This window comes from Bemisia tabaci, chromosome 10, assembly GCF_918797505.1.
Source record: "Bemisia tabaci chromosome 10, PGI_BMITA_v3".
NCBI lineage: Eukaryota > Metazoa > Arthropoda > Insecta > Hemiptera > Aleyrodidae > Bemisia > Bemisia tabaci.
In genome coordinates, this window is record NC_092802.1 from 27547816 (window position 1) to 27574761 (window position 26946).

General features: G+C 36.6%; 3 protein-coding genes and 1 long non-coding RNA gene across 10 annotated transcripts in view; 1 reads left to right on the top strand and 3 right to left on the bottom strand.

The window, feature by feature from the left end:
* Positions 1 to 7688, bottom strand: part of LOC109044503 (Short Calcium-binding Mitochondrial Carrier) — a 68305-nt gene extending 60617 nt beyond the window's left edge. Inside the window, 4 exon segments of the mRNA XM_019062258.2 lie at positions 1027 to 1138; positions 4787 to 4874; positions 6223 to 6349; positions 7285 to 7688. Of these exon segments, the coding sequence (XP_018917803.2) occupies positions 1027 to 1138; positions 4787 to 4874; positions 6223 to 6349; positions 7285 to 7488 (531 nt within the window). The 5' untranslated portion in view covers positions 7489 to 7688.
* LOC140225706 (uncharacterized) lies at positions 1 to 26928 on the top strand. 7 transcript variants are annotated; one of them, XR_011900676.1, is made up of 5 exons: positions 8189 to 8356; positions 9200 to 9498; positions 10412 to 10536; positions 11108 to 11363; positions 23821 to 26928. It is a non-coding gene; the product is annotated as an uncharacterized lncRNA (long non-coding RNA). The 7 variants fall into 7 exon arrangements; XR_011900678.1 differs by having other exon boundaries at positions 11108 to 11341; XR_011900675.1 differs by lacking the exon at positions 23821 to 26928 and adding an exon at positions 14979 to 15783.
* Positions 15939 to 19726, bottom strand: LOC140225704 (uncharacterized). Its single transcript, XM_072305413.1, has 2 exons — positions 19616 to 19726; positions 15939 to 19181 (listed from the first exon to the last, which is right to left on the bottom strand). Exon 2 carries the CDS (start codon positions 19170 to 19172, stop codon positions 16932 to 16934), a length of 2241 nt encoding a protein of 746 aa, XP_072161514.1. The 5' UTR covers positions 19173 to 19181; positions 19616 to 19726; the 3' UTR covers positions 15939 to 16931.
* LOC140225705 (uncharacterized) lies at positions 20051 to 22544 on the bottom strand. The gene has a single exon (XM_072305414.1). The coding sequence runs from the start codon at positions 21656 to 21658 to the stop codon at positions 20051 to 20053; it is 1608 nt and encodes a 535-aa protein (XP_072161515.1). The 5' UTR covers positions 21659 to 22544.
* Positions 26929 to 26946: the final 18 nt, after the last annotated feature.

The following is a 26946-nucleotide window of genomic DNA, read 5'->3' on the forward strand; positions in this document are numbered from 1 at the left end:
AAGAAAAAATAATCCAAACATGGTTGAGAAAATTTTTACACCCACACAAAAATTAAAATTTGACCACTAACAACACTTTGGAGGTGAAAAACAATGAAACATTCTGTGCTGATCAAACTAAATTAAACCTAAGAGACCCGATAGAATGAAAAGGATTCGAAACTTCACATGACTAAGATCAAGCTCAATTCTCAAGCCTCACGACTTCATTAAATGAAACACGGAAGTATTCATTAAAAGAGAAGAGAATAAGTGAAATCTTCACACAGTTCCTTGTTGGACCTTCTAGTGGCCTATTTCATCGTATGTAGTAATGATAAGTTGAGGCTGATGCAATCGTTGAAGATAACAAGCTACTAGATATTCTTAAAATTAGTCACTGTTCAGAAGTGAATGATCAATCACACTTCAAGAGGGATGGCCTGCTCATCTAAATGTAAGTCATAAATATTCAATTTTTTGGTTTTTTCTCCAACCCCTAATGAACTTGAAGTCAAAACTCAGTAAAGGAAACATTTTTTCCATTCAACCACCAGAAAAGAATATGAAGTGGATACTAAACAAGTCTAAAATGAGAGGTGTCATTTTTTAAGATTACTAGCTGTTGAAAATAAAAACTGTTTGTGACTGTTTAAAATTTGGTACAGTTACGAGTGCCTTTTTACAGGATGTGCTAAGAGAGGAATCTTACTCCAGTTCTCTCCTCTTCCCTTTATTAAAACATATTTGGCAGAACATTTGACGTTTTACTTGACCTTTTAAGACCTCAAAATACTCTAATCCACCTTGAAAAACCTTTCCAATACAATTTCAAGAGGATGCAATTTCCAACAAGAGTAAAACTTGTGAGAGGTCTAACCAAGGCCTACACAGGTTAAAGTTTCTGAGCGACTGATCTTTGAGTAGCTGCAACGACAGTAAAACAAAACACGGTGCACAATGCACAATTATAATAATAGCTCTACCTCTACAAATGGACTAGACATGATGTCACGAGGAAAAGAAACATAAATTAAAACTACTCACTGTTGAATGCCGCCAGTAATTGATGAGATCCCGAATATCTGTTGTTGGAGCATACAGGAGGTAGTCCCTCCATTCGTTGAAGCTGATCTCCAGACTTCCATCTTTGTCCATCCTAAAAATAGTTGAGAAATATCAAATTGAAAAACACGTGCAGACACGCACATCTCTGACTAGATTGAACTTCGTTATACTTCTTAGACAGACACGGATTTTAGAAATTGCTATTGCGTTGCGACATAATTACCATCCTTGTTACAACTGACAAGAATTTTTTTTCTTCTTTTTACTTCACACCTTTGAAACTAAAAGCACACATGCTATTTTGCCATTTTTCCTCATTTCTTGTGACGGTGCTTCTATTCTGGAAAAAAAGGACGATAGGTCATTCCAGCTCAAAGGTCATGTTTTTTTAGGGCGATCAACTCAAAGAGGTAATTTTCAAAAGAAACAGGTTGTTTGAGATCAGATTCCTTATGAGAGGAAAATGGGTAAAAATGTTGGCTGCTAATTAAAAAATTAACTCCGTCCAGACTATCCACTCCATCTACATTTGCAAAATTGAAGACGCATGATAATTTCCATTAAAACAAATCAGCTTGATTTTTGAATTCGAATTTATATTTGAGCATTACTTCCATTTCAAACGACATAAGTCTGTTCATTGAGATTCTAAATGCCAGAAATGTTTGAACATATTCAGAACGCAATATTCAAATTTTTTAATGCTTTACATGTCAATGAAGTTATAAATTCTATGAACACTGACCGGAAATCATCCCTAGAGAACAATTAAAATTCGAGAAAATTCCAATACGCTGACCATTAGTTACGATCAGTCATTTTTCCTCCTTGGCTAAATTTCCTCAACATTTTGATTAATATTCTTTGATTTTCTCACAGTTTCCAACATAATTCTCTATTCTTTCCCGAATTTTTGATAAGATCACCCACAAAAATATGTAAAAAGAATATTATTAGCACCTGAGGGATACTTCAAAATGCAAACTAAGCATTAAGTTTACACCAATCCTCAGGTGAGGAGATGGGACATTTTTTGCACTCCTGGTAATATATGATATTCATTCAATTGAAGTATCGTAGGTGAAAAAAAGAATAAAACAACTCTTGTGAAACTGCCATATTTTCTGCTTCGGAGAGCCTCAAATATGTATCTCTCTTAATTATATTAATATATAAGTTACAATTTTTATCCGTTTGACTTTCTATTTTAACACAGAGAACTGAGCATCTTAAAAAAATGTTTTTCTTGAAATATTAGTAGAAAAAAAAAAAATGGACTCAACTGCTGAAAGAAACTCTTACAGCTAAGAAAATGTGAAGAAGAGAAGTCAAAGAGGGCGAAAAAGAGAGGACAGAAATGAAGGAGAAAACAAAATTGTGTTATAGTACAAAGAAAGCACCCTAATCTTTATTAGGATCAAAATAGAAAATGCTTGAATTTACCGACTCTGCCCAACATGAGGGTCTTTTTTTCAGTGTTGCCACAAAATTTGTAAAATTAAATGCCCTGACTTTTCCCTGATACATTTAGATAAAAATCCTTGACAATTAAAGATATGCCAGCTGGTTGAAAAGACATAATTTGACTTAGTTTTCAGGCAAACTTTGTTTTTCAAAACGTCAAACCCATTCTAGAAAGCAAACAAAGGCACTCAACAATTTTTCCCTGACACTTTTGTCATTTTGCCAAACATTTCCAGGTTTTCCCCGACTTTCCTGACATTTCCTGATATTCCCTGGCTGTCACACCCTTAAAGATGAAGGTCCTTTTCTTGTACTGAAGCACAATTTTATCATTTATTTGAAAAAAATAAGGAGAAAAAGTCTACAGTGCAAAAAATACAGAAAAGCAACACAAAAGCGAAAAGAAGAAATGAGAGAAAAACAGAAAATTTACAAAAAAACAAAAAGATAAAAACTGTGATGAAATTGAAAGTAGAGAGAGAAGCGAACTAGACTAAAGGAATTTTTTGGATAGTACAAGAGCGGATTCCAGGTGAGATCTTAAGAGCTACAACTTGCATCATAAGCTACTTTAATGCCTCCAAATGTCATTCACTTTACAAAAATTGATCTTAAAGTGTAATTATACAGGGATAACTGATAAGTCTTGATAAAGGGCCACTTTGCAAGGTTTTAACGAAGGAAAAAACATCACATGTTTTCTTTTCAAAATCTTACATAGAGGGTGATTTCTTTGATGAGAAGTTCTGGAATCAACTCCTGAACAAAATATTGATGAGTATTTTTCACAAAAATCATCAGATTACACAGATGACACACTTCGTATTTTTGTCATACAACTTTAGGGTAAAAAGTAAACACATTTAAGTATCTTGTTTCGGGGTGGATTTATAGGTTTCCAGTTGCGTGATCTGTTTTCCATGTGAAATTTTGAAGAGAAGACATGTTGCAGAAAGTTTTAATACATACCTTGTCTAGAGGCATGATGTATTGTAAGAATTCTAATCTCTGGAGTTGATTATTTCTCAAAAGTTATCCATATAATACTTAAAGAGAAGAAGCTAAATTGTTTTTCATCCAATTTCATGTGGTCTCTTAACATTTTTTTTTTATATTTTAGTCCTTAATCAAACTTAAACATATTTGAGCCTTTGCCTGAGAGTATAATTCCTTTAGGAAGATTTCACCTTAAAAAACAATTACAACTAGGGGACTAGGGAATATACTCTCCTGAGACTAATTTACTTTCCTTTAAAAGAATACCTACGTACTTACTTGGAGATCCTCAAACAAACAAACTCTATGTGTGGAACCACAGAGGCAGTGCATTTTTTACTTTTTATAAAAATAAAACTTTAATTGTTTTGCCTCCCCCCCCCCCCCCCCTCAGAAAAAAGGAGACAGAAGTGTTAAAGAAGAAGTATGGAGATAAACTAAAAATATGACAAAAGAAAGTGACAATATAGAATAATGAAGCAGATCAACGGTTGACATGAGGCTAGATGTGTAGAACGAAGGACAAAAGTTGTGAGAAATGTGAATAGGCTGTGATAGCTGAGAAAAAAGAGTAAGAAGATAGTAAGTGATCGATCGAAGACGTGAAAAAAAGTATTCTACGTTGTGTAGCAAAACTTAAAAAACTTACGAGATTACAAAACAGGTCATTTTCATATGCTTATGAGATGATTTACAGTAAAATCGAGATGAGAACCAGGAGTGCACAAATAAAATCACCCTACGTAAATTGAGAAACTTACTTTTTTTCTTCCCTTTTTGGATGAAATTTTGAACACTACTTGTTGGCATTTCCTTAATTTTAAGTCCTTGAAGCGATAATCGGGTAGACATGCAGTACTTTCCTCGAATTTTCAGTCATATTTTCTTAACTTTTAATTCGCATTTGTATCATACACCGTTTCTTATGATGAGGAATACCTCCGTTAACATTGGATGTAGAAACATGATGTTTGATCAGATTTTATTATTCTTTGCAAATGAGTAGGCTTCAAACATCAAAACTCAATTCTGCGAGTAATATGACTGACCCATTATTCCTTCAGCGTCAAAATGCTATTTCTGAGATACTCCTCCCCTATCATTACTTACTGAAATAGATTTGAAACAAGCAAATTCATTGCTCAATTTCAATTGAGGCAAAAAAAAAATTGCCTATCAAAACTGTGAATTCATCAGAAAATTAGTAAACTTTTTAAACTATATGCTTAACATAAAAAAAAATGTGCATGATGGAAGATCAAATCCATCTGGGACATACCTTTGGAGCAGTTTTCTAGCTTCATTGTGATCTATTTCCACGCCTAATTCTGAAAAAGCTTTGACTAACTCCTCTAAATCGATTTTCCCTGCGGATCAGAAGAGAACAATTTAAAGTGAGAACTGCTAAGTGCTGCAGTTAATACATTAATTGTTGATAATGATTTCATTACTTATCAATTTTATTTAGAACATTTCTCAGAACAAGAACCCTCATCATAATAAAAAAAAATAAAATAATTAGAATGGAAAATAAAATTAGTTGGGAGAACAAACATGAGATTATTAGGGGTCTCTTCCACATTTTTAAAAATTCCATAGATAGTGATTAAACAAACCCATAAATAAGCAATAAACATCCCAACTCTCATAAGACAGTGTGTGTGTCTATCTTGACCAAGGGTAGTATGGCTGAATTACATTTCTCAAGGCTAGTTTTACATGAGCATGGCTGTTCTAGAATTGAAAGTGGGTGCTCACCTCTCAATGTCTGCAGTAGTGCAAAATACTTGGGGATTATTATTGACTGTCACTTCTCATGGCAACATCATGTAGAGTGGATTGTGTAGTTGATTGGTTTTGGAGGGTCACATTGACCTTTTTTAGTCAGCGTCACATGCAGAGGGTTGACTCTTAAGGACTATTTCTTAGCCCTTTTCAAAGCTTCGATGTAGAATGGTATTAGACTTTATGGTAGTGCTTGCTAGGAAGCTCTTAATAGGGTTGTTAAGCTACATATCGACGGTGAAACTACCAAACCACGTATCTCATTTGCGGTGTTTAAAAATCTACGCTCACATTTTATTTTTTTGAAGTAGACCAAATCAATATCATTCCTTGAAATTTTCACAGAATTTTCTCCGCACAAAGAGGAAAAATCACAGAAATTTTCAAGACTGGATGTTAAGTAGTTTTTCATTTAAAAAATAAAGTATGACAGGAAGTCTGCAACGTCGCAAACCGAGATACGTGGTTTGGTAGTTTCACCGTCGATATGGTAGTTATCAGGGAGATTTTGCAGCTCCCTATGACCCATTTGTTTGATGATTTATGTTAAAAAATTCATAGTTCTGACCCAGAATAGACTGATTTGTCTATTCTACTCTACTTTATAGAATTTTTTTTTTTTGTTGGGGGGGGGGGGGTGGTTTTTGGCCTCTGAGAAGTATTTGTTTTTTTTTATTCAGTTGTTACCAACACTCTACTTGTTCGGTTTTGTTTTATTTCAAATTTTGATTTGTTTTGTCCTGTTGGCCTGGCGGACAGGGTCTTGCTTTGCCTGATATGGCTTATTAATGTATGTTTCAAGTTTGTACCCCCTTGTTAAAATAAATTAACAAAGTGGTACAGATCATTAAACTTTTCATAGCATTTATAGTACTGAAATATATACCAATGATCTTTTACAATCCATCCTGTTGAAAGAAAGATACTCACCATCTCTATTTTTATCTAGATGAGAGAATCCCAAGCGTAAATTTTTCTCGTGCTCCTTTACATAATGAATGAACTCAGCTAAGGATATATCTCCACTTTTATTTGTATCCGAATGCCTGAGGAATTTCTGAAAAATGAAAGCAATACACTATCACAACTGCTCAAAAGTAGTACATTAGAGGAAGGCAAATATGAAATTTTAAGAGTTTTAAATCAGTGAACTTAAAAGACTAAAATGTAAAAAGGAATTAAATTAAAACTGAACATACTTCTAATTGATAGTAATTCACCTGATACCACATCAATTCCTTCTATAACCTACTCTAAAATAGAAAATGAGGGCAGTTTTTAAGTAATTAAATTTTGAGCTGAAAGCTATAAAATTCATGATAAAAAGTATGACATATTTTTAAAAGGCAAAGCAAACTTTACCAAACACCATTGTATATTGGAGGGTCAGTGTATGTGTCAACTAACATAGAATTGCTGACGACCACGCAAAACACTGACGCATCCTAGGTTTGAAGGGCTGTTCTTTGAATGACTGCCTAGATTTGAAAAACTAGCTTCTGGGGCAATCTGATACTCTGCATGGGTAGCATTGTTTAATAGTTATGCACTGCCTTGCAATTAACTAAACATGTATGCAATGCAGATTGTCATTTGATTTAAAAACTGTCAACGTACTATGTGAAAGTGTTGTTTGTGCATATGCTGAGGCCTAACCATGATGCACCCACGGTACCTTTAGTGACAGAAAGTAGGTCATTCTACAAAATTTCCTCAACGTCAGAGTAGGCATTTCAATGCTCAATGATTGCATGGGATGGCTGGAAATTCATGCTCAGATATCGTCAGTCACAACATAACCTCAAAACCCAATTCCTCAAAAAAACCAAGGAGCAAAAAATCTGTATTATTCAGCCACTGTTTCTCAATGACAAGCCAGAAAATCTGCTTGCCTCCAGATTACATATGCACTCTAAATCGGGAAAGTTTAGGAATCTATCGAACCATCCAGTGGGGATGACAGACGGTATGCGTAAATGAGGACTCTCTTACCTCAGCGTATCCGTGGTGCAGACCAGCTTTCTTGAGGGCCTCGGACAAGTCGTGGATATCAATTTTACCTTTCCCGTCTAAATCCAGGGAGTTGAACAACTTTTCCAGCCGCTCCTCATCTTCGTGGGGCATTTCGTGGAAGTAGTGAGGAGGATGCCCAGTAACTGGGTCTGGATCGATTGAATTCTTCACGCCGTTTCCCATGATTCCAGAAAAGCGGTCGGGAAAATAGGTCAAAAATTACTGCCCTACGACAAGCGGCCCTGCGTAAAGGGCACTTGAGAAAAGGAAAAGCGTTTGAGGCCGACCGGACGTAAGGGAGAAAGTTCGATCGCGATGAACATACTAGTAAACTTGCGAATACCCTGACGTAAACAAACCTCACACGGAGTTTGGTGCAATCGGGATTTCGCAAAATTTCTCCATGATGACGAATTCCCGGGAGTTGGGCTGGTGTTGCCGAACTTCATACAATCGAAAACTGATTGGAGTGCACTTCAATTCTGGAAAGTTTTTAAGATTAAGACATCAAAAGTTTACGATATGCTTTAAAATGAACAAAAGTGGCCCTCAGCGTTTTATTTTACGCGCATTTTCTGAAAGTTGCCGTTACGTCAGTCAGAAAATGGAGGGTGAACGACGACCGACAACACTGGAATACATCAATGAAATTCCCCGCGTTTTTATGAATCAGGTAATCAAGGGAAAATCCATTTCGCGGCATTTATCGGTTCTATTATACACTGCAAACTAATTTGAATAAAATTTTATCAACGCGAACTTAATTATTCCTTGAATATAATACAAAGTTCGAGGATGATTTGAAGTTTAAAGCTTCAACGAAGTTCCATTCGAAGCAAAGCGGCAACATTGCAGCAATGTGCAACAGTACAGTAACTGCACACTGCACACTGCATCGTGCGGCCATGTTGGTTATGTTATGGTTTTACAAATTATTTTTATACAGTTGCACCGTAAGTACATGTGCAATCGCCAATCGTGCATTTTCTCAACAGTATTATATCTTCTCATTTCCTTTTGCTGTTAAGCCAAGAGCATGGTAAATTATCTGGTGAGTCTATCACTTTAATTTTCTGCGAGCTTCATTCCTGAATCTCGCTCAGTATGATATCTTTGATATCTATCCCTTTACCCCTGTTTCATTGAAACTAGTCAAGTACTCGATCTCATTCCCAGCCATTTAATTTCCACTTTGTCGCTCATTAGGTATCATATAAAGTTGCAGGTTGACCAAGCCTCCAAAGTCACAGAGGGTCACTGAAAATGGTGAAGCACCCACTAGAATCCCAATCTGAGACTGAGATGTCAACCGTATAAGTAGTCTAGTTGCAGAAGTCTTCGACAATATTTTTCACTGCAATGGCCTCAGAGCTGCAGAGTGCAGTAGTAGCTATAGTAGAATTTGATTCAAGGTCTTTATTTCAATGTGGACCATGGTGCGGCACAACCTATACTGCTTTACTTTTAATCCTGGCATCTTAGTAATTAAGCTTACTGCGTTTCTATAGCATGGCATTTCTTACCTATCAAACTGCTCTTTCTAAGGTGGTAACTAACCACAGCTGAGTTTTGTGGTGATTTGTCTACCCTGAAGATATTTAAAGACCTCTCTTGAACCAATTGATGAATAACGGATCAAAAGGCACTTCTGGCTCTCTCGAAAATTCATGTCTTGTGATGGGCGTGAGGTTATAACTTTTTACTCTTGAGTTTTGATGGCTGGTGGTGACTCAGATTGTAACTGTTTCGCAGCCTCTATTATTTGCAAAGGTAATGTTTGAGGCCTATCCATTTGCACACCCGATTGCATGGTGAAGAAGTCTCTGCACTCGTGTAATGGACTTAGCTGCATTTTTGTGGATCAGAGTAACTAATATTTGCATGTTTATTTCAGACCTATGTCTCTGGGAAAGATGCAACCTACTTCGCTCTTCAGTGGAGGACAAGGCACAGAGTCCTGCCGGCAGTGTTCAAGATGGTGGTCTCTGTTGGAAAAAAATTCAAAGAAGGGAAGTCGAAAGGGTAGCAAAGTTTCGTTCATGAACCTGAAGAATTCATGGGAGTTCAAGTATGACCAGTCAGTTGCACAAGCACCAAGATAAGGCCTGCCCAGTTATGAGCTGTTCAAAGTTATCTTTCCAGTCAATTGAAGGATGCGGAAGAGTACAGCAATCCTTGGATAACACGATGTTGGTTGGTTTACTTTTTTACCTTCTGTTTACATTCTGGTGGGCGCAAAATTTTACAATTGGACTCATTTTATACTCCTATTCATTTCTCATTTTGTTTTTTTTCTTGACAGGTACTCAATATTCAAGGCTTTTAGTATCCTGACAAACCTGAAAATTTAGAGGAACTTTGGTTTTTCCGCGATTTGCTGATAAAGTGTATCAGTGAGAGACAGAACCGATTTGATTAGCTGCACATATTTTAAAGATTCAATGCCCTTTTTTTAAAAGCTTTCTAAACATTTGGCTGAGGTGGCTCCCTGTTAAAGGCAGTTATCCTCTTTAGATACTGTCAAAGGATAAAATTCACTCTACACTTAAGTACTTAGTTACATACTTAGAGAACTACAAGATGTCCCAAGAGTCCGGTCCACCCCTTCTAAAAGTTTACCTAAGACTTGCGGTTTGCGCCAAAAATTTTCTTTTTTTATCTTCTCCTAATTGAGAAGTATCACAAGGGGGTAAGTATTACCATTTTAAAAAATGGGTTAAGGTTTGCTGTCCTGCCTGTGGGGAACCCCTAAAATTTCGGGGGGCCCCAAAAGTAGCTTACATCCCCAAAGTTTCGTCTCAAACTAAGAATTAGGTAAAATTTTAAAAGGGGTGGACCGGACTTTTGGGACACTCTGTATATTATTTGCCATTAGAAATTGTTCCACAACACTAGCCAAGCCGATGTGGGAATGTTTAAAAAAATTGTACTTTCTCCATTTTAACTCTCAATTAAGCAATCTATCTATCCATCTCAATCAACCCGGAGAAGAAAATACACCTGGGTATTGCCATCTTGTTTTTCAAACTTTTTGTCTGGCAAGTTTTTTTTTCTAAGTACTAGCGACTCAAACCTGCAACTCAATTTTTTTTGGTTATGATTATAGGTATTCTTACCAGACTTGTCAAGCATACTATGATAATTATGTACCAACCATGAACTGCAACTAAATTGTCTTCCGGAGCAACATGGGTTTTCCAAGCTGTTGAGTGGTTTTCCTCCTACCCACAGGTATACTTTTATTCATTTTTCTGAAGTTTTCAACGGAATTTTTACATGCTGTGGGGACTTGCAATTTTGTTATTCAAATTGAAAGTTTGATAGAAAAACGATACTGCCGCTAATTGTCTCTAAAATTGACTTTCAAGCACAAAAAAATATCTCTACATCAAGGCAGTCCGAAAGGAGCACCCTGACTTTGTATGAGAGTCCATCTTCACATTTAGTTAAGCTCTTCATGCACAAAAAGCTGAATACGTCAGCAGGGTTGCCATTGCTTCTGTCTATAAAATTACTATTTTAATACTTGAGTTCTCACATAGGATGGCAAACCTGCTAAAGTATTTGCTTTCTAGTCATGCGCAGGGGGTGTATAAAGTTCTTTACTGCTTCAAAGGAATTTCATGGAAAATTTTAAACTTTGGGATGAGAACTGAAGACATTTTTGGGGGAACTTGTAACATTTTTAAGCAATGTTTTAAAGTTTCAACTCTTGCTTTACTCAGCTCTTATTTACATTATAAAACTATTTTCAATTTTATCCTTTTTATGTGATAGCTGATGACCATTTCTGTAATTTCAGAGCCAGGACAAATTAGTGATAACTCATCTGCTGGTGTCAGAACAAAGTGGTACGCCAGAATCTTGTACAACGCAGACTGAAGAAGCTCTGTTTGAATTCCAAGACAAATTCAATCGATAATGTTAGGCTGGACGCATAGTGCATTCCCATCCAAGACAAACAGCGTATTTATCTGGTGATGATCTTCACACGCACTGTTCTTACCTGCTGATGGTGCCTGAGGTGCTAACTATTGTATGTACTTTTGCTATAATGAGTACGTCTCTTTTCAGTTTTTCTTTTTTCTATGTCTCACCTCTTCAACTTCTCAACAAAAAGAGAAAATAATGTAAGATATTATCAATCAGTGAAAGCATATGGTATCCAGCAACCAAGGAAAGTCAAGGATATGAAATTGGTCAGGGAGAGAAAAAGTGTAACCGAGAGCAATGCAAACTCCAGCGCAAAATGGTAATTTTTTGCGTAACTTCACGGAGCTTTGTTACTTAGCCCTGTAGCTATGAATGAATATCTACCACTAATTAGGATGACTTAATTCCATAAGGCCCAATGTTCAAATCTTGCGCTTCTGCAAAATCAGCAAGGGCTTCCACAATTGCATGCAAAAAATTTTAGCGTGATCTAGAATAATGGGTGCCCCTGCCACTGACAAAATTTCTTCTGCTATCATACTCCAAGTGTCTCTTGATTGACATTCCATTGATTACTAATGTGCAGATTTTCCTATTTTCAAACCAGATTGTAACATTTTCTTTCAATCCTAATTTAACATGCTCACGAATACCAGGTTTAATATGTAATACACAAGATAATCCTGATTTATTGTTGAGATGCTTGGCAAAGGGATCAACTTTTATGAAAATTTATAACACCTATGGTCATGATACGTCAAACTTGGTGTACAATCCTTCATTTCTTGACTCCATCTCATTCTTTTCTTCTTGCAAGAGCTCAACTTAGGTTGCGTTTCAAGTAGAATTTGCATGGTTGGCTTCAAATGCAGTCTGGCTGCAGCAATGATTTCTCTTGCAGAGAGAGAGGCTGACTTTGGATGTTTCGATCTCTTAACTTGCATTCTGAGTCTGTTCATAGTTCTGTTCTTCTTTTAAGTTCCTTGCTCCAAGCGACCACTCGATCACTATCATTTCCTAGGGCCATGATACATTAAACTTAGTGTAAAATCCTTCATTTCCTGTCTCCATCTCATTCTTTTCATCTTGCAGGAGCTCAACTTCAGTTGCGCTTCAAGTAGAATTTGCATGGTTGGCTTCAAATGCAGTCTGGCTGCAGCAATGATCTCTCTTGCAGAGAGAGAGAGGCTGACTTTGGATGTTTCGATCTCTTAACTTGCATTCTGAGTCTGTTCATAGTTCTGTTCTCCTTTTAAGTTCCTCGCTCCAAGTGACCACTCGAGCACTATCATTTCCTAGGGCTATGATACATTAAACTTAGTGTAAAATCCTTCATTTCCTGTCTCCATCTCATATTCTTTTCATCTTGCAGGAGCTCAACTTTAGTTGTGCTTCAAGTAGAATTTGCATGGTTGGCTTCAAATGCAGTCTGGCTGCAGCAATGAAACCTCTTGCAGAGAGAGAGAGGCTGACTTTGGATGTTTCGATCTCTTAACTTGCATTCTGAGTCTGTTCATAGTTCTGTTCTTCTTTTTGAGTTCCTCGCTCCAAGTGACCACTCGAGCACTATCAACTTGCCGTTTCCTTGGCATTGGCTGTTTAAGACCTAAAACAAGGACCAGCAATGATGGAAAAAAAACAGAGGATAGAAATGGGGATTTTAAGAGTGCAGTTTAGGAGAATACGTAACCATTGACCGATGGATGTATTTTGAAACAAAAAACAGTAAAAATAATTGGCAGAGTAGTTTTGCAATCCAAGACAACCAAAATATGTAGGTTTCAACTTTTCATTTTTATCAATCAAGTCAGAATATATTACCACACGGCAAGTTTTGAAGGGCATTGAGTTGAAGAGTGATTTTGCCAAAATCTGCTTACATGGTTTGGCTTTTGCCACATAACCATCGAAAATGTCCTGTACTTCCAACAGAACTTGAATTATGTTTCATTTGGGCAACTGCAATTTCAATTGGCCAACACACGGCCTATACATCTTACAGGCTAGAATACTGAATTTGGCAACACCGCGAGCCACTCCGTGTAGAAGGCCGGTGTACGGTGGAGATTCTGTTGTTGAGCGCCTTATCAAAATTTCAAATTTTTTGGTTAGTTGTGAGTTGATAACGAGTAGCTCACCTGCAAGAAACAAATAAATGGAATTATTAGTGATGAGAATCGTGTAAAACCTGTTTGACACCTTTTTGAGGGGGGTCCAAGCAAATAATATACCTTAGTTTCCCTTAGTTTAGCAGCATTGGGTTGGGGGACATGAGCGAGTGTCATTTAATTTTCAAGTATTTTCTGCATGTAACTCTTGCTTTCAAGTAACTTTCATTAAATACTATCGTAAGTAGATGAATTATTCTGAGAATACTCTTCAGGCACATGCTGATTGATTTATGAATAAGAGCAGTGCAATTTTTCTGCTCTGTCAATCATTACCCTAAATGTAGGTATGCATAAAGTAGCGAGTGAACTAACTTTTGATAACCGTCCACATAGGTTGTAAACATGCCTGTAATTTGATGATGAAATTTAGGGATGAAGAGTAGAGTTAAGTGTCTGTACCTGAAATTGTCGCTGCCCATTCTCCGTTGTTGAGGAGTGCAGCTGGTTAGCGGGTTGCTAGTGTACCCAAAGCAACTAGCAAAGAAGCAATTAGAAGCGTACGTATTTACTTTACTCATTGAGCGCAGAAATGTGAATGATAAATGTATGTTACTCACAAAGTTATGGACAACTATTTACAAATCTACGAGGCAAACTGAAATTCTGTGTGCTTTGTGGAAAAGTGCAATTGCATGAGATGGAATATAAGAAACTTTAAATTGATTTTCTCTTTGGTGTTTGTTGAATTAAAGCTGCATCTAAAGTTAAAACTAAAAGATTTAAAAAAGTCATTAGCAAGGAAATCGAAAAATTGAAACTGAGAATTTAGTTACTTATGTTATGTCAAGTATCAAAGCAAAGGGACACTGAAACAAGGACAAGGAAAATTTAAAATCATGAGGTGTGTTAAGTTTTAAGAACAATAATTTAAAGCCAACAAAAGAAATGGAAAGTGATGCATTAATCTTTTAAAGTATCTGCTTTTCGCTTCTTGCCTTGGTACTTGCCTCGAGCTGCCAAGTCGTTATGCTCCTTCACATAATTCTTCAGCAGAATATTTGCAAAAATGGGGAGTAACTTGTCGATTAAATCAAAATGTGATCTCTTGCACGTGCAAACATTGTCTTCAGAAAAGTTTCCGTCTAGCAGCAGGACATCTCTTGTTAATTTCATTAAAATTTGCTTCTGGTTGGTTGCTCGCAAGAAGGCAGTTTCATAATTTTCGCTCCTTAGCAGGTGTAAGATAGTGTGGGCATGTTGTGCGACGATTTCAGTTTGCATTGAAGGAATTGTGAGCCCGCCTCTGTTCAGAATTTGAAAGTAATTATCTTTGGTGTCTTCAGTTCGTAGAAATCCTCTGCATAGGTCACAATCTATTTGATTTGCTACCTGAAAAGCAGCGTAACCACCTGTGAAGAGTAATGCAGATTTATCTATTGAAACATCATTTTCATCATAGTGATCCAAAATACTGTCAAACATCTCAACGGCGCAATTCGGATTGACATTTTCGAGTTCGGACTGAGGACACAATTCTTTTATATTTTGGATACGAAATTGTATCTTCCCATACTGAGCAGACTTTGTTCCTAGCAGCGATTTCATCCTTATCTTCTTCTCTGCTTCCAGAATCTGTTGGACGGATACATTGTAGTTCCCTCCACAAAGTTGTCGTTAGTTGCTGAAACGATGCTCAGTGTTGTCAGTCTGAAACTTCCCGGGTAAAATATACTCGACATTTGGTTTGCGGATGTAAATTTTGATTATATCGATCATTGTCCTTGTTGTCTGAAGAACAGCTTTATATGTGTCGATGGTAAGAAAATTGGTCAAGCTGCTCATCATTTTCAGAGGTAAATGGCTTAGCTAGTGGGTTTCTTGATTTTATACCATGGAGTGGATTTTTAATATTAAAGATTGTAATCCATTTCCGAACAAGATCAAGAAAAAGAATTGTTCCCTCTTCTGCTTTAGGGTAATTATACCGTTACGGGTGTCACGGTCGTACGACTTTGAACAAGTTTATTAATACTTTTTAGAAGTTTAGGAGACAAACCAATAGCACAGGGAGAAAGAGCTTTAGTTGTAGATTCTTAAAGTATACAAGAACTTGTTTTTCCTCCATTTAGTTCCTGAGAAAAACCCACAAAAAGGGGTGTTACGGGTGTCACAGTTTTTGGAAGTGACTTTTTCCTCACTGCAAGTAAAGTTAAAACTCTGCGAATTTTGTATTAAGATAAAAATCTGGAAAATATATGTTGAAGCCAAGGATATGTGCTTTAACCCCATATGCTTTGTTTTCCATTTTTTGCTTTCCATTGTCATGAAAATCACAAAAGTTTGTGTTACGGGTGTCACGTTACGGGTGTCACCGAAGTTCCCTGTATGTTCACATTCAAATTAAAGCACTTTTGAATAAAAAAATTGAAACTTTTTTGGTCCTGTTGCATTTATCATCTTTGAATTTAGTTAGGTAAGGTGAAATAAGTTAGTCATAATAGCAAATTTTACTAGAAGATGAGTCTCGATTTATGTAATAACTTATTTTCCCTCTATTGTTTTCAAAAATCATAGTATAACATTTTTAATCAAAGGAATGTGTTTAAGAGATAATGTATTATTGATTTATAATGACAGTTTCATTTTTTGACACTCCTACTTAAGGAGTAAAGCAAAAACAGTGTTACGGGTGTCACAAGAATGCCTGATAGGAGCCATCGGCTTGGAATTTGATTTAAAATTTATCCTAACTTTACAGAATTCAAGACCTTCAGGGAATTTAATAACACAGAAACCATGAGAGCATGGTTTTTGTGTTATTATCATTTATTGAGGGATTATAGTTTTCATAAGAATAGATTAAAATCTTTAATAGAAAGGAACAAATATCTTATTTATTAGGAAAACAAATGAAAAATAAGTCTTAGAAAAATATTTAGTTAAGGTATTCTTAAAATTAAGTACACATTTAAGGATATTGTCTCCTGAGTATGTATTGAGCAATTAGGACAAGAGTATTTGAGATCAAAACTACAAAGAGAGAGAATAGGAAACAAATCGCCTAAATTCTAAAGAAAATATCAAATTGAACATGAACTTTGTATCAGGTTCAAAAGTATCTAGAAACTGAAATTAATACAGAGCATATTTCTTTGAGATCCTTGAAGTGAAAAGGAATTAAACCAGAAACAAAGTAAAAGAAAAAAATTCACTTACATACTAGTCAGAAAAAATTGAACAAATTTTGCACGACAAGTTGCATTGTACGTGAGCACCGTAGAGCTTTTCTGGAAAAACTCAGTTTGGCTTTCATAATTTGACTTTCTGGTCACTTTGGAATCAATAACTAGAATAATAGCACGTCTTAAATTTTGTCTTTTAAAGAATTTTAAGAAGGAAACAATTAATTTCTTAAACATATGAGAAAAATGTAACCTAAAAAATGTTTTCTAACTAATCAATAATAGTGTAACAAAAAGTAATAAGTCTATGAGAAAAAACAAAACAGTTTTATCACATTTTTCTTAAAAAAATAATAATAGCAAAACAAAAAACAAGTCTCGCAAAAAATGTTCAAAAAAATTAGTGAGGTTTCTCAAAAACTTGAATACTAGTTTTAAATTCGTAATAGAATCTGTCTCCTCTTTGAACCAGCTTAGGATCTTCTAAAATGCATTTGACAGCATCAAAAGGCACGAAGGAAATTTCATCTGAAATCTTAAAAATCTTGGATTGGTGATCTCTAGCAGTTCTTAAGAATAAGATTTTAACTTCATCTTCTTCCTCGTCTATCTCTTGACAAATTCCAACGTAACGATAAACATTTGAATTTTTTTTGTGCTGTGAGGAAATTTCAACGAGAACATAAGTACCTTTCTTTAAATTATTGTAACTAATCTCATGTGCTTCAGTTAATCTATTCTTAAGATTTGCTTCGACATCCCCAGGCATCTTTGATGGTCCGGCAACCAATTGTACCGGTTGTACAAGAGAAATTTCTTCTTCCGAGTCGGTGTAAACATCGTCTACATTCAGTTTTTCTTGCACTGCTTTATTTCGTACAACCTTGTGCTCTGCGGTAGCAAGTGACTGATGAGAATACTTTGTGGTCAAAGAATTATTACTACTGGGTTTGAAAAAATGCATTTGCTTAATTTTAGAGATTGCATTTACTCTTCCCCACCTTGCTTCCAGGAATTTCTGATAAACTGCAATTTCCTCTTTTGGAGCATAAAAAGTTGTGATCCCCTGTAAATGCTCAGTAGCATATTCATGACAGCTCTTAGCATCTGGTAAAAGCACTTTCCTGGATCTCACAGCAGACCAGAGAAACTCTTTAAGCACAGCGCCAACACCATCCACCGCTCCTTTGCCATGGCTTGTCGCATTGAACTGCCAGGTCAAGTTAAGCTGAAAATCCTCATGAGCATAAACGGCGTTAGATAGTGTAAACCTGTTCTTGAATTGAGATGATGCCCCGTCGCTAAAATTTTCCACATTTTTAAGAGCTGGCTGACTATTTTTCAGGAACTCAAAAATTAATTTCATGAAGTAACAAGCAGCAAATTTGTCCTGTTTTTTGCAGTCAGATAAAACAGCGAAGCAAAATTTTTTGTTCTTCATCCAAACAACGCTAGTAAAAATTACCACTTGTCCCTGATTAAAGTATGCTGACTGTGCCTCATCTTGATGTTTAAGGGCATACTTTTCCGAAAAATCAACTTGCATCACTGCTGAATCAGAAGATATATTTTCTTTACTTTCTCGAAAGCGTTGTGACTGCACATTATTGGTGAAATAATGTGTCTTAAACTGGTTCAGCTTGTCTTGAAGAATTCGAATAACTTCTGGGAGCGATTTTTCGATCTCTACAAGAGTTAAGCGTTTATCGTCTCCCTTCATCCACTGGCGGAACTTGACCATAGTCCCAGCGGAAATCTCTGTTTTGATTAAAACTCCTACAGAGTGGCATAGATTACAATTATTTCTCATGCAGGTTTCATTGTCTTTGTCACAACATACTTTTTCCATTAAGTGGCTGCCCCTGGATGGAAAGTCTGGAATGTTTCGTGCTAAGCAATCAATAATGTACTGAAAATTTTCATGGTAAATACAAGTACACACATTATGTGGTGTCTTTCTACTTGGTAGAACATGCGTTGGTCTTAGTCTGAAAAATGTTGCTATTCCCAAAGAATTGTTTGGATAGGCCACACGAAAATGTTCGTAGAGCTCTGAAATTGACATTATCAAGTATCGCTTGGCAATCTTGGTACGTTTTCCTGTTGCAGGGTTTTTGACGGATATGGTGTCTTTTAGGCCTGGGGCCTGCCATGAGTATTTATCGTTAATGTAGAATTGAATCACTTTTTGCTCTGTGTCCTTAGGCAAAGAAGTTTTGGCTTTAACTTCTTTAGTGCTAAGAATCATCTTTCTTGCCTTTGGAGAAAATTCATCAAAAATTAACTTTCTAACAGCCGCAGCTTTTTTGCGGGGACTGTCAGGTAGGGTTTTTCTGATTCTTCGAACTGCTTTGCCGAGAGTTTGTACACATGAGTATGAGCCTAACATAGGTGGACTTGTAACCTTACATGATTCCGCAGCAGCAGCTTCAATCTTCCGTCGGCGGTGAAGTCGCATCCTGTCCGTAGCCTTTCTCCGATCCTCCTTGCGAGCTTTTGTGTCAGCGGCTAGTTTCAATTTTTTCTTCTGCCTTCTTAATTTATCTCTATTTCTTTCTTTCTGTAAATATTCTTGGTATGCAGCCGCATCACCTTTCAGTTTTTGTCTGAACTTAGCTGTTCTGTTTTTAAAAACTGGCATTCTGTTTATCTGGAAAGAAATAAGAAAATCTAGGTAAGAATTTGCCTGTTTATCCGTTTAAAAACTGAAATATTGATGAATTAGAGGCACTGATACTCCTACGTTATCATCCTGACAACAACAAGTATCTGTGTGTAATCATTGACAGGTATTTCTCACAAGAAAACAGGGAAAAGTGGGGCAATATCCTCTGTGTCAATGAGTCCTCACATTGGTGACACCCGTAACGCGTGACACCCGTAACGTTTTTTTTTAAATATTCCTAACTGATAAAAATTGGAAAAAAATACCCTGATGTCCAACATGTCACTTAGACATTGAAATAAAAAAATCAACTGAAAATATTGAAAATTCAAAGAGCTACACTAAAAAAATGTCCTTCCTGCGTTACGGGTGTCACCATCAACAAGTTTCCAAACAACATAAAAAAGAACAGTACTTACTTGTAAGAAGTTCCAACTTTTGCAGGCTGAGCACTCGTTATCACTTGTTGAATGAATGTAAACATAACCTCAAATTTTTTAGTGGCGGGAACAGCTGTAAAAAGTGCTGCCAACATGACACTGCTTTCACAGAAAGTTCAGACTGATTGAAAGGGTTACAAAACACGTCAAAATTCAAAGAAAAACGAAAAAAAAAGGCGAAACCCGTATATTTCCGAAAACTAGACACATTGAGGAGTCCAAAAATGTACATCATTAAATGTTTCAAGAAAAAAAAAAAAAACATGTTGAGGTTCATTTAAGCATATAATTACCCTTTATTATTTTTCAAAGCAGCGATTGTTGTATCATCAAAAATCTTCATAGCTAGAGAAACTTTTTGACGCTCCAAATTGCTAGGAAACAACGCTTTGTAAGTCAATTTTGGAGCTTGCTTCAGCAGTTGGTCAGCCTCTTTTTGATATAACGTATCAGATCTTCAAACATAACTCCAAACACTTCCTCACCGTCTTGAAATTTGCTAGGATCTGGAAAATCTTGAAATGCAGGGATCATGAAAGCTCTTTTATTGAGCAGATTGTTTCGCAGATTTTTTAGAATATGAACTGGATCATACATGGCTTTTATGCCATTTTCCTCAAGAAAAGGCTTCAGTTCTTCGAACATATTTTGGTTCATCCTATTGTCGTCTGAGATCAACACTATTACACTTAAGCCATGTCTCTTTAGTAATGCAATTACTTTACGGGAATAATTTGCCAGCTGTTGCCCTGTCAGACGTTTTATGGGGTATAGAGCAACGACTTCTTTCATACACCCGAAAGTAGATGACATCAAGAAGGTTTGGACAGTTCTGGCAACAGTTGTATCTACATTATCTGCAGCTCCTCGTATTGTACCTGAAATGTACATCAGTTGAGGCTTAACATAGATTTCATCCAGCTGCAGTATGACCTCGTTCTGCAGGTCTGTCAGCCTGCTCACAATGATCTCTAAAAAATGCTCATTTTCAGACTCTTCCGCTGCAGATATCTGACATCTCCTCGTTAACTGATCAAGGTACTTTGGATGAGGAAGAATCAATAAATTTTCCCTCACAACCCGGTACGCAGATGAGGATTGCTCATATAAGAGGAATGCTGATAGAATAGCATTTGATGAGTATTCTTTCTTCTCCATGAAGCAAAGTTTGATTTGCTCAATGAGGAACAAAATTTTACTGTGTAATTCAACTTCATGCTGCACATCATCTTCAATAATGTCTTTCAATCTCTCAGCCAGTTGCAAAATCGAGTCTTTACAGCTACTGCTGTATGTGAAAGATGGGGAACCATATCTGCTCAATATGTTCTCCAGCTGTGACCAGCGCTCCAGTGTACAGTTGGTGTTTAATATCCACCCAAGTTCTGATTTCAGTAGCAGAGCTGTACCAAAGCATACCTGCGTAGATAAATCTTCATGAACAGTTACACTGACCTCAAATTGCGGAACATCAGCGGAAAAGTCAAGTTTGTAAAAAATTACTTTTTTTTCGCATTCTGTGAGGTGCCATTTACTCATCAGCTGAGTATGAAACTGCTTCAATTTTTTACGAAACTCTGTCGCATTAGGGATGATATCTTCCTGCAACCATTGCTCCTGAGCTAAGTTATGCTGTTCTACAAACTTATCTTTCCTCACGGAAGGATCAGACCTTTCTTTCTCCTTCGTGACATTCAGGTACTTCGGACAGTTAGGAAATATCCTAGGGATTGCGCCTGGCTTGTAAGATGGTCGCTCTTTGGGGACTTCCCTACGTATTTTATTTTTGTCAACAATCACTTTCGTCAATTCCAACTCTTCATCCAAAAAGTGCTTTGAGCACACAACGGAGGAACTAGTAGGTGCCCAGTCTTGACGAGAAATAGCTTTGGCCCATTCTTTGCCCAAGTCGCCTTTCGGAAATTTGAAAACTGTTACATGGTTTACAGCCGTACTTGAGGTTGCGTTAAGTTGGGACTTGTAGTTGCTGTTACAGTTTGGTACACAGCATTTATAAGGCATCTATGCAAAAACAAAGATAGAGCAGAAATTCATTAGGGCTTTAATACATTGACGCTCCAAGAAATTCAGTTGCAAACTTGTGACATCTTAACCAATGTAGGGTCTTCGGTCGTATAGTTAAAAACCAATGTAAATTTTCCGTCAGCACTCAATTCTTTTGGTTCCAATATAAGTCTGTAAGTGGCTCAAAATACACCGAGGAGGACACAACGCTGTTCCTCGGTGTCCCTCTCGTATAACTCCTTTATAATGTTCCACATCTCCTTTGCTGTTTGGCAGTTCATCAAGTGCACCAGAATGGTTTTGTCCATTGTGTTTGTTATGACCCGTTGAGCTGTTGCATCAGACCTTTTCCAGTTTTGAACATCTTTCGCGTTGGATAAGTCTTCCTTCAGACGATGCTTTGGTATACTTCCGTCCACTGTATCAAGAATTCCCACTGCTCGGAAACTTCAAGTACCAGGAATGGTTTTAGCTTCAGGGAATCGAGACTCGGTTTACTGGTGTAATTTGGATCTTTCGTATTGAACAAGGATGGGTACTGTTCATACAGTACATTTTGATACGTACAGTTTATACATTTTGATAAGTGGAGACCTAATTGATTGCCATAATTGAGTTGTTGTTCACTAGAGTCTGTTTTTAAAACTTCGCACATGTCATCATGGTATTGACTTAAGAAAACATTTCTTAATTGCTGGTAAATTGGTGCCTCAAATTTGCCTTTATATTTAGGAGGTCCGTAGCAGTTTACCAGGTAGATTAGTTCTTTCCTTCTTCTTAGATCTATGCAAATCGATGATGTTAGGATTTAGAGGTCGTTTAGGTCTAGGCTGGTATGCGATGAATTATGTAGTAGTTTAGTATCTATAGTTTGTTTCACGTAAGCTGATACTTTTTATTCGGCATTAAAATCCGTAAATGGCAACGCATCAGTCCCGAACGCGGTGACCTGACCGCTCGCCGGCCACCCTCTTTTGTTCAGCGACGAGAGGCCGGCAACCCGTCCATTGTGAGGGTAGGAACAATGGGCACCCTTCATCCCTCCTTAATGAGCCCTAGTACCCGGACCCAATTTTCTTTCTCGTTGAAAAATTAAACTTTTAGCGTGAAAATTCAGGTCCAGCGGGAAATTTTGATGAAAATGAACTTAAATTTCACCCGATTATCTTAATTTTTACCCGATATACAGCACTTGGGCTCATTAAGGAGGGATGAAGGGTTCCCAAATCGCGGTCAACCACAAATGCCGTATATCGGGTAAAAATTAAGAAAATCGGATGAAATTTTAGTTCATTTTCATCAAAATTTCCCGCTGGACCTGAATTTTCACGCTAAAAGTTTAATTTTTCAACGAGAAAGAAAATTGGGTCCGGGTCCGGTACTAGGGCTCATTAAGGAGGGATAAAGGGTGCCCATTGTTCCTACCCTCACAATGGACGGGTTGCCGGCCTCTCGTCGCTGAACAAAAGAGGGTGGCCGGCGAGCGGTCAGGTCACCGCGTTCGGGACTGATGCGTTGCCATTTACGGATTTTAATGCCGAATAAAAAGTATCAGCTTACGTGAAACAGACTATAGTAGTTTGTTGATTGAAGGCTGAGGCGATTCTTTTGCAGCCGTCTTTCACCTTGCTCCTCGCTCAGATCATTGAGGTTGTCCGGAAAACGATCCAAGCAGCTGTGTAAGTAATGAACTTTGATGCTCATATTGCAACCAAGTTTTTGAAAATTAGTGAGCATATCTTTCACAAGCGTAGCATAGTTGTCAGCCTTGTGTTTACCAAGAAAGTTCTTAACAACTTGGACAAATGAAGTCCAGGCCTTACACTCAATTGTGTTTAAAGAGCCGGTGAAATTTGAATCTTTCATGAGCGTTCTAATTTGGGGTCCATCGAAAACTCCTGCTTTCAGTTTTTCCATGCTTATACCAGGCATTTTACGTACTATGTACTTGAAGCCAGACCTTTTATCACCTTTTAATAGCTACCAGGCAATAAAGCAATTGGTATACAATTATTTTAGATCACAAAAAATTATTTTGGAAATTAAAAATACTGCCCTGTGTTGCGTTATCTTTCAGAATTAGGATTGTAATTTGCATTACCTTCCTTTGAGATAAGAATACAGAAAAATAAAAGAAAATGGATTGATTATGTTCACAGTTTATCATAATTGATGGAGTGTGTCCTTGTTAATATGAGGAGAAGGAGAAAAAGGAGAAAAAAAAGATGTGCCCAAAGGTGAGATAAACTCTGATGATTGACCGCTCAATGATGTGTTTTACACAGAGTTATTGAATGGCTGGCATCACAATCCTGCCTTCAGAATTGCATCATCATTCAACGATTTTTTAAAGGTTAAAAAGAAAAACCTTATAATTTCCTTTGAAGAAGTGAAGGGAACAGATTCTTGCATTCTTTCTTTTAGAAGAGGGTGGAGCGTTTGGAATAGCACTTAACCATTTTATTAACTTGCAGAAAAAAAAAGTTTTCAATAGCACCAGATTTATGTGATGGAGTGTGTCCTTGTTAATATGAGGAGAAGGAGAAAAAGGAGAAAAAAAAGATGTGCCCAAAGGTGAGATAAACTCTGATGATTGACCGCTCAATGATGTGTTTTACACAGAGTTATTGAATGGCTGGCATCACAATCCTGCCTTCAGAATTGCATCATCATTCAACGATTTTTTAAAGGTTAAAAAGAAAAACCTTATAATTTCCTTTGAAGAAGTGAAGGGAACAAATTCTAGCATTTTCTCCTTTAGGAGAGGGTAGAGCATTTGGAATTGCACTTAACCATTTTATTAACCTGCTGTTATTGAATGACTGGCAACATAATCCTGCCTTCGGAACTGCATCATCATTCAACGATTTTTTGAAGGTTTAAAATAACTTTATAATCTCCTTTGGAGAAATGAAGCGAACAGATTCTTGCATTCTTTCTTTTAGAAGAGGGTGGAGCGTTTGGAATAGCACTTAACCATTTTATCAACTTGCAGAAAAAAAAAGGTTTTCAATAGCACCAAATTTATGCACAAGAGACATAACTAACTAGATTGCTAAACTAATACACTGAAAAATTCTATATCACGGATGAAAAGACAACTAACACTTGTTAACCACAGTTAAATTAAGGATCCATCCTGTAAAGATAAGAGAACTCGAATTCTGGATACTGAACACGGTCGTCAGATCAGAAAAAGATGGAACAGTGTACATCAATAGCCTTATGGGGAGACAGGATGACAGTGAAAGTTTCAAGACAAAAAGGAAAATTTGATAGCGCTTGACAGAGATATCGGACAAAAATTTTGTAAACAATTTCTGATTCAAGCTTTTGGTGAATATATCTGCTACCTGTTCATTTGACGGAATATATTTAACAATAAGCTGTCTTATTAATATTTCTTCACGAACAAAGTGAAACTTGACATCTACGTGTTAGGAACCTTTAGTCTCAAGATTTTTGGCAATAATAATACTATTTTGATTATCATGATAAATCACAGGTGTTAAATCTTGATTTAATATTTCATTTATTAGTTGATTTAAAAATTTAAGTTCTCATACACTTTTACTAAGCACAACATACTCCACTTCAGTGCTTGACAATGTGACAATACTTTGCTTTTTCGATTGCCAGAACACATTATTACCATAGTGTTTTACAAGAAAACCTGTGACACTCTTACGGTCTGTAATATCATTTGCAAAGTCTGAGTCAAAATAACTCACTACCTAGTGGGGGAACTGACTGTCCTTTTTCAAAAATTAAAGAGAAATCAAGGGTGCCTTTAAGATATCGCAATACATTTTTCAAGTGTTTCCACTGAGTGAGCGATACATTATTATACTTTTGTATTGAAGAAAATGACAGACAAAACACAAAAAGGGCTCGAATAAACGAAAGTAGTTGTGACATTGCAAAAAGAACCGAAGCCATCTACAAAGTGAATAGGGCCGAAAATACTAAGAACCAATCCGAGAGCAGTGGCAAGGAGCCAATCAAAGAGCTTTTGGGATTGCACATCTCACACCTCCTGCAACAAGACAGACAGACAGACAGTTGATTAACTTAACCAGCACTCCTGACAATTCTTGCAAACACTTGCTGCGAAGAAACCACTTTTTAGCACAGTTGCCTGGATAGAATCCACACAATCGTTTCAACTTAAAGGAGGCTACAAGTTCCTCTAAGCCGTGCTCCTTTTTTTTCATTTATTTTACAAAGCATACATGAAGCCACCAAAAAGGGTTATTGTAATTGTCAGACATAATTACACATAATGCGAAAAATGCGTTGAATTTGACCATTGGGCCGCCGTTTCAGTCTTGTGACAGTTTTAGGCCTCAGTTTTATAATGTCTAACTCTGCGGGTAATCCTATGAAAAAATCTCCGTTGTCTATCACCAACGCACCTTATTTGGATGCACCCAACTGGATCATGTTTTTTCCTTTGGTCAAAAATATGGACTCGTTGGACATGGGCTGAAGATGCGTTTTTTTAAATATTGAAATATTCAGCATGACCAGAAAATTTTTCTTGCCTTGTTGACAGGATATACCTACATACTTTCTATAATTTGGATTTTGATCAAGCTTCTGACCCTGAAAGTTAGGGAAAATCATTATAATTTGAGATGAAGAAACTGACAACCTAAGTCATCTTTTCTCACACTTTTCAACCCTTTGTCATTAACTGTTACCTACTAAATCTGTTTTAAATATTCGAAATAGATTTTTACGAAGTATTAGAATTTTTTTGTTGATCTCCTGAGTCAAGATGACCTAACTCTGAGTACCCTTCTTAATGCTTTTTCAAGTATTTTGAGTCGTTCAAAACAAGTTTGAGAATCATTAGGCAATATTGTCAAAAGTACATGTAAATGATCTCAATTCTTGGCATTATTACTAGTTATTGGATACAATAATCACAGCTTTTTGAATTGTCAATTTGCACAGATATAAGAAGCATCTCTGACTAATAAAGTACAAGGTTTATCACTCAAGTCTCATTCAAGCTGTTTGGCTCATTTCATAGACAATTTAATATAAATATCTGGTTTTGAAACCGTTTTGTCTTTTTTAAGTTTCCTTTAGGTGAATAGTTTTTCAAAATTATTTTTTTGCATTGTGTATTTGAAGCCTGTTAGTGGCAGAGGTGCGTCAGATTTGTTCGAATCTTTCTCATTTATTATTTTTTTTTTTTAAATGCACTCAAACTTGTTTTCCTCCTTTCTTCAAGTCAATAAACATGATATTAAACCTTTTTTCAAAGTTTTTTTCAT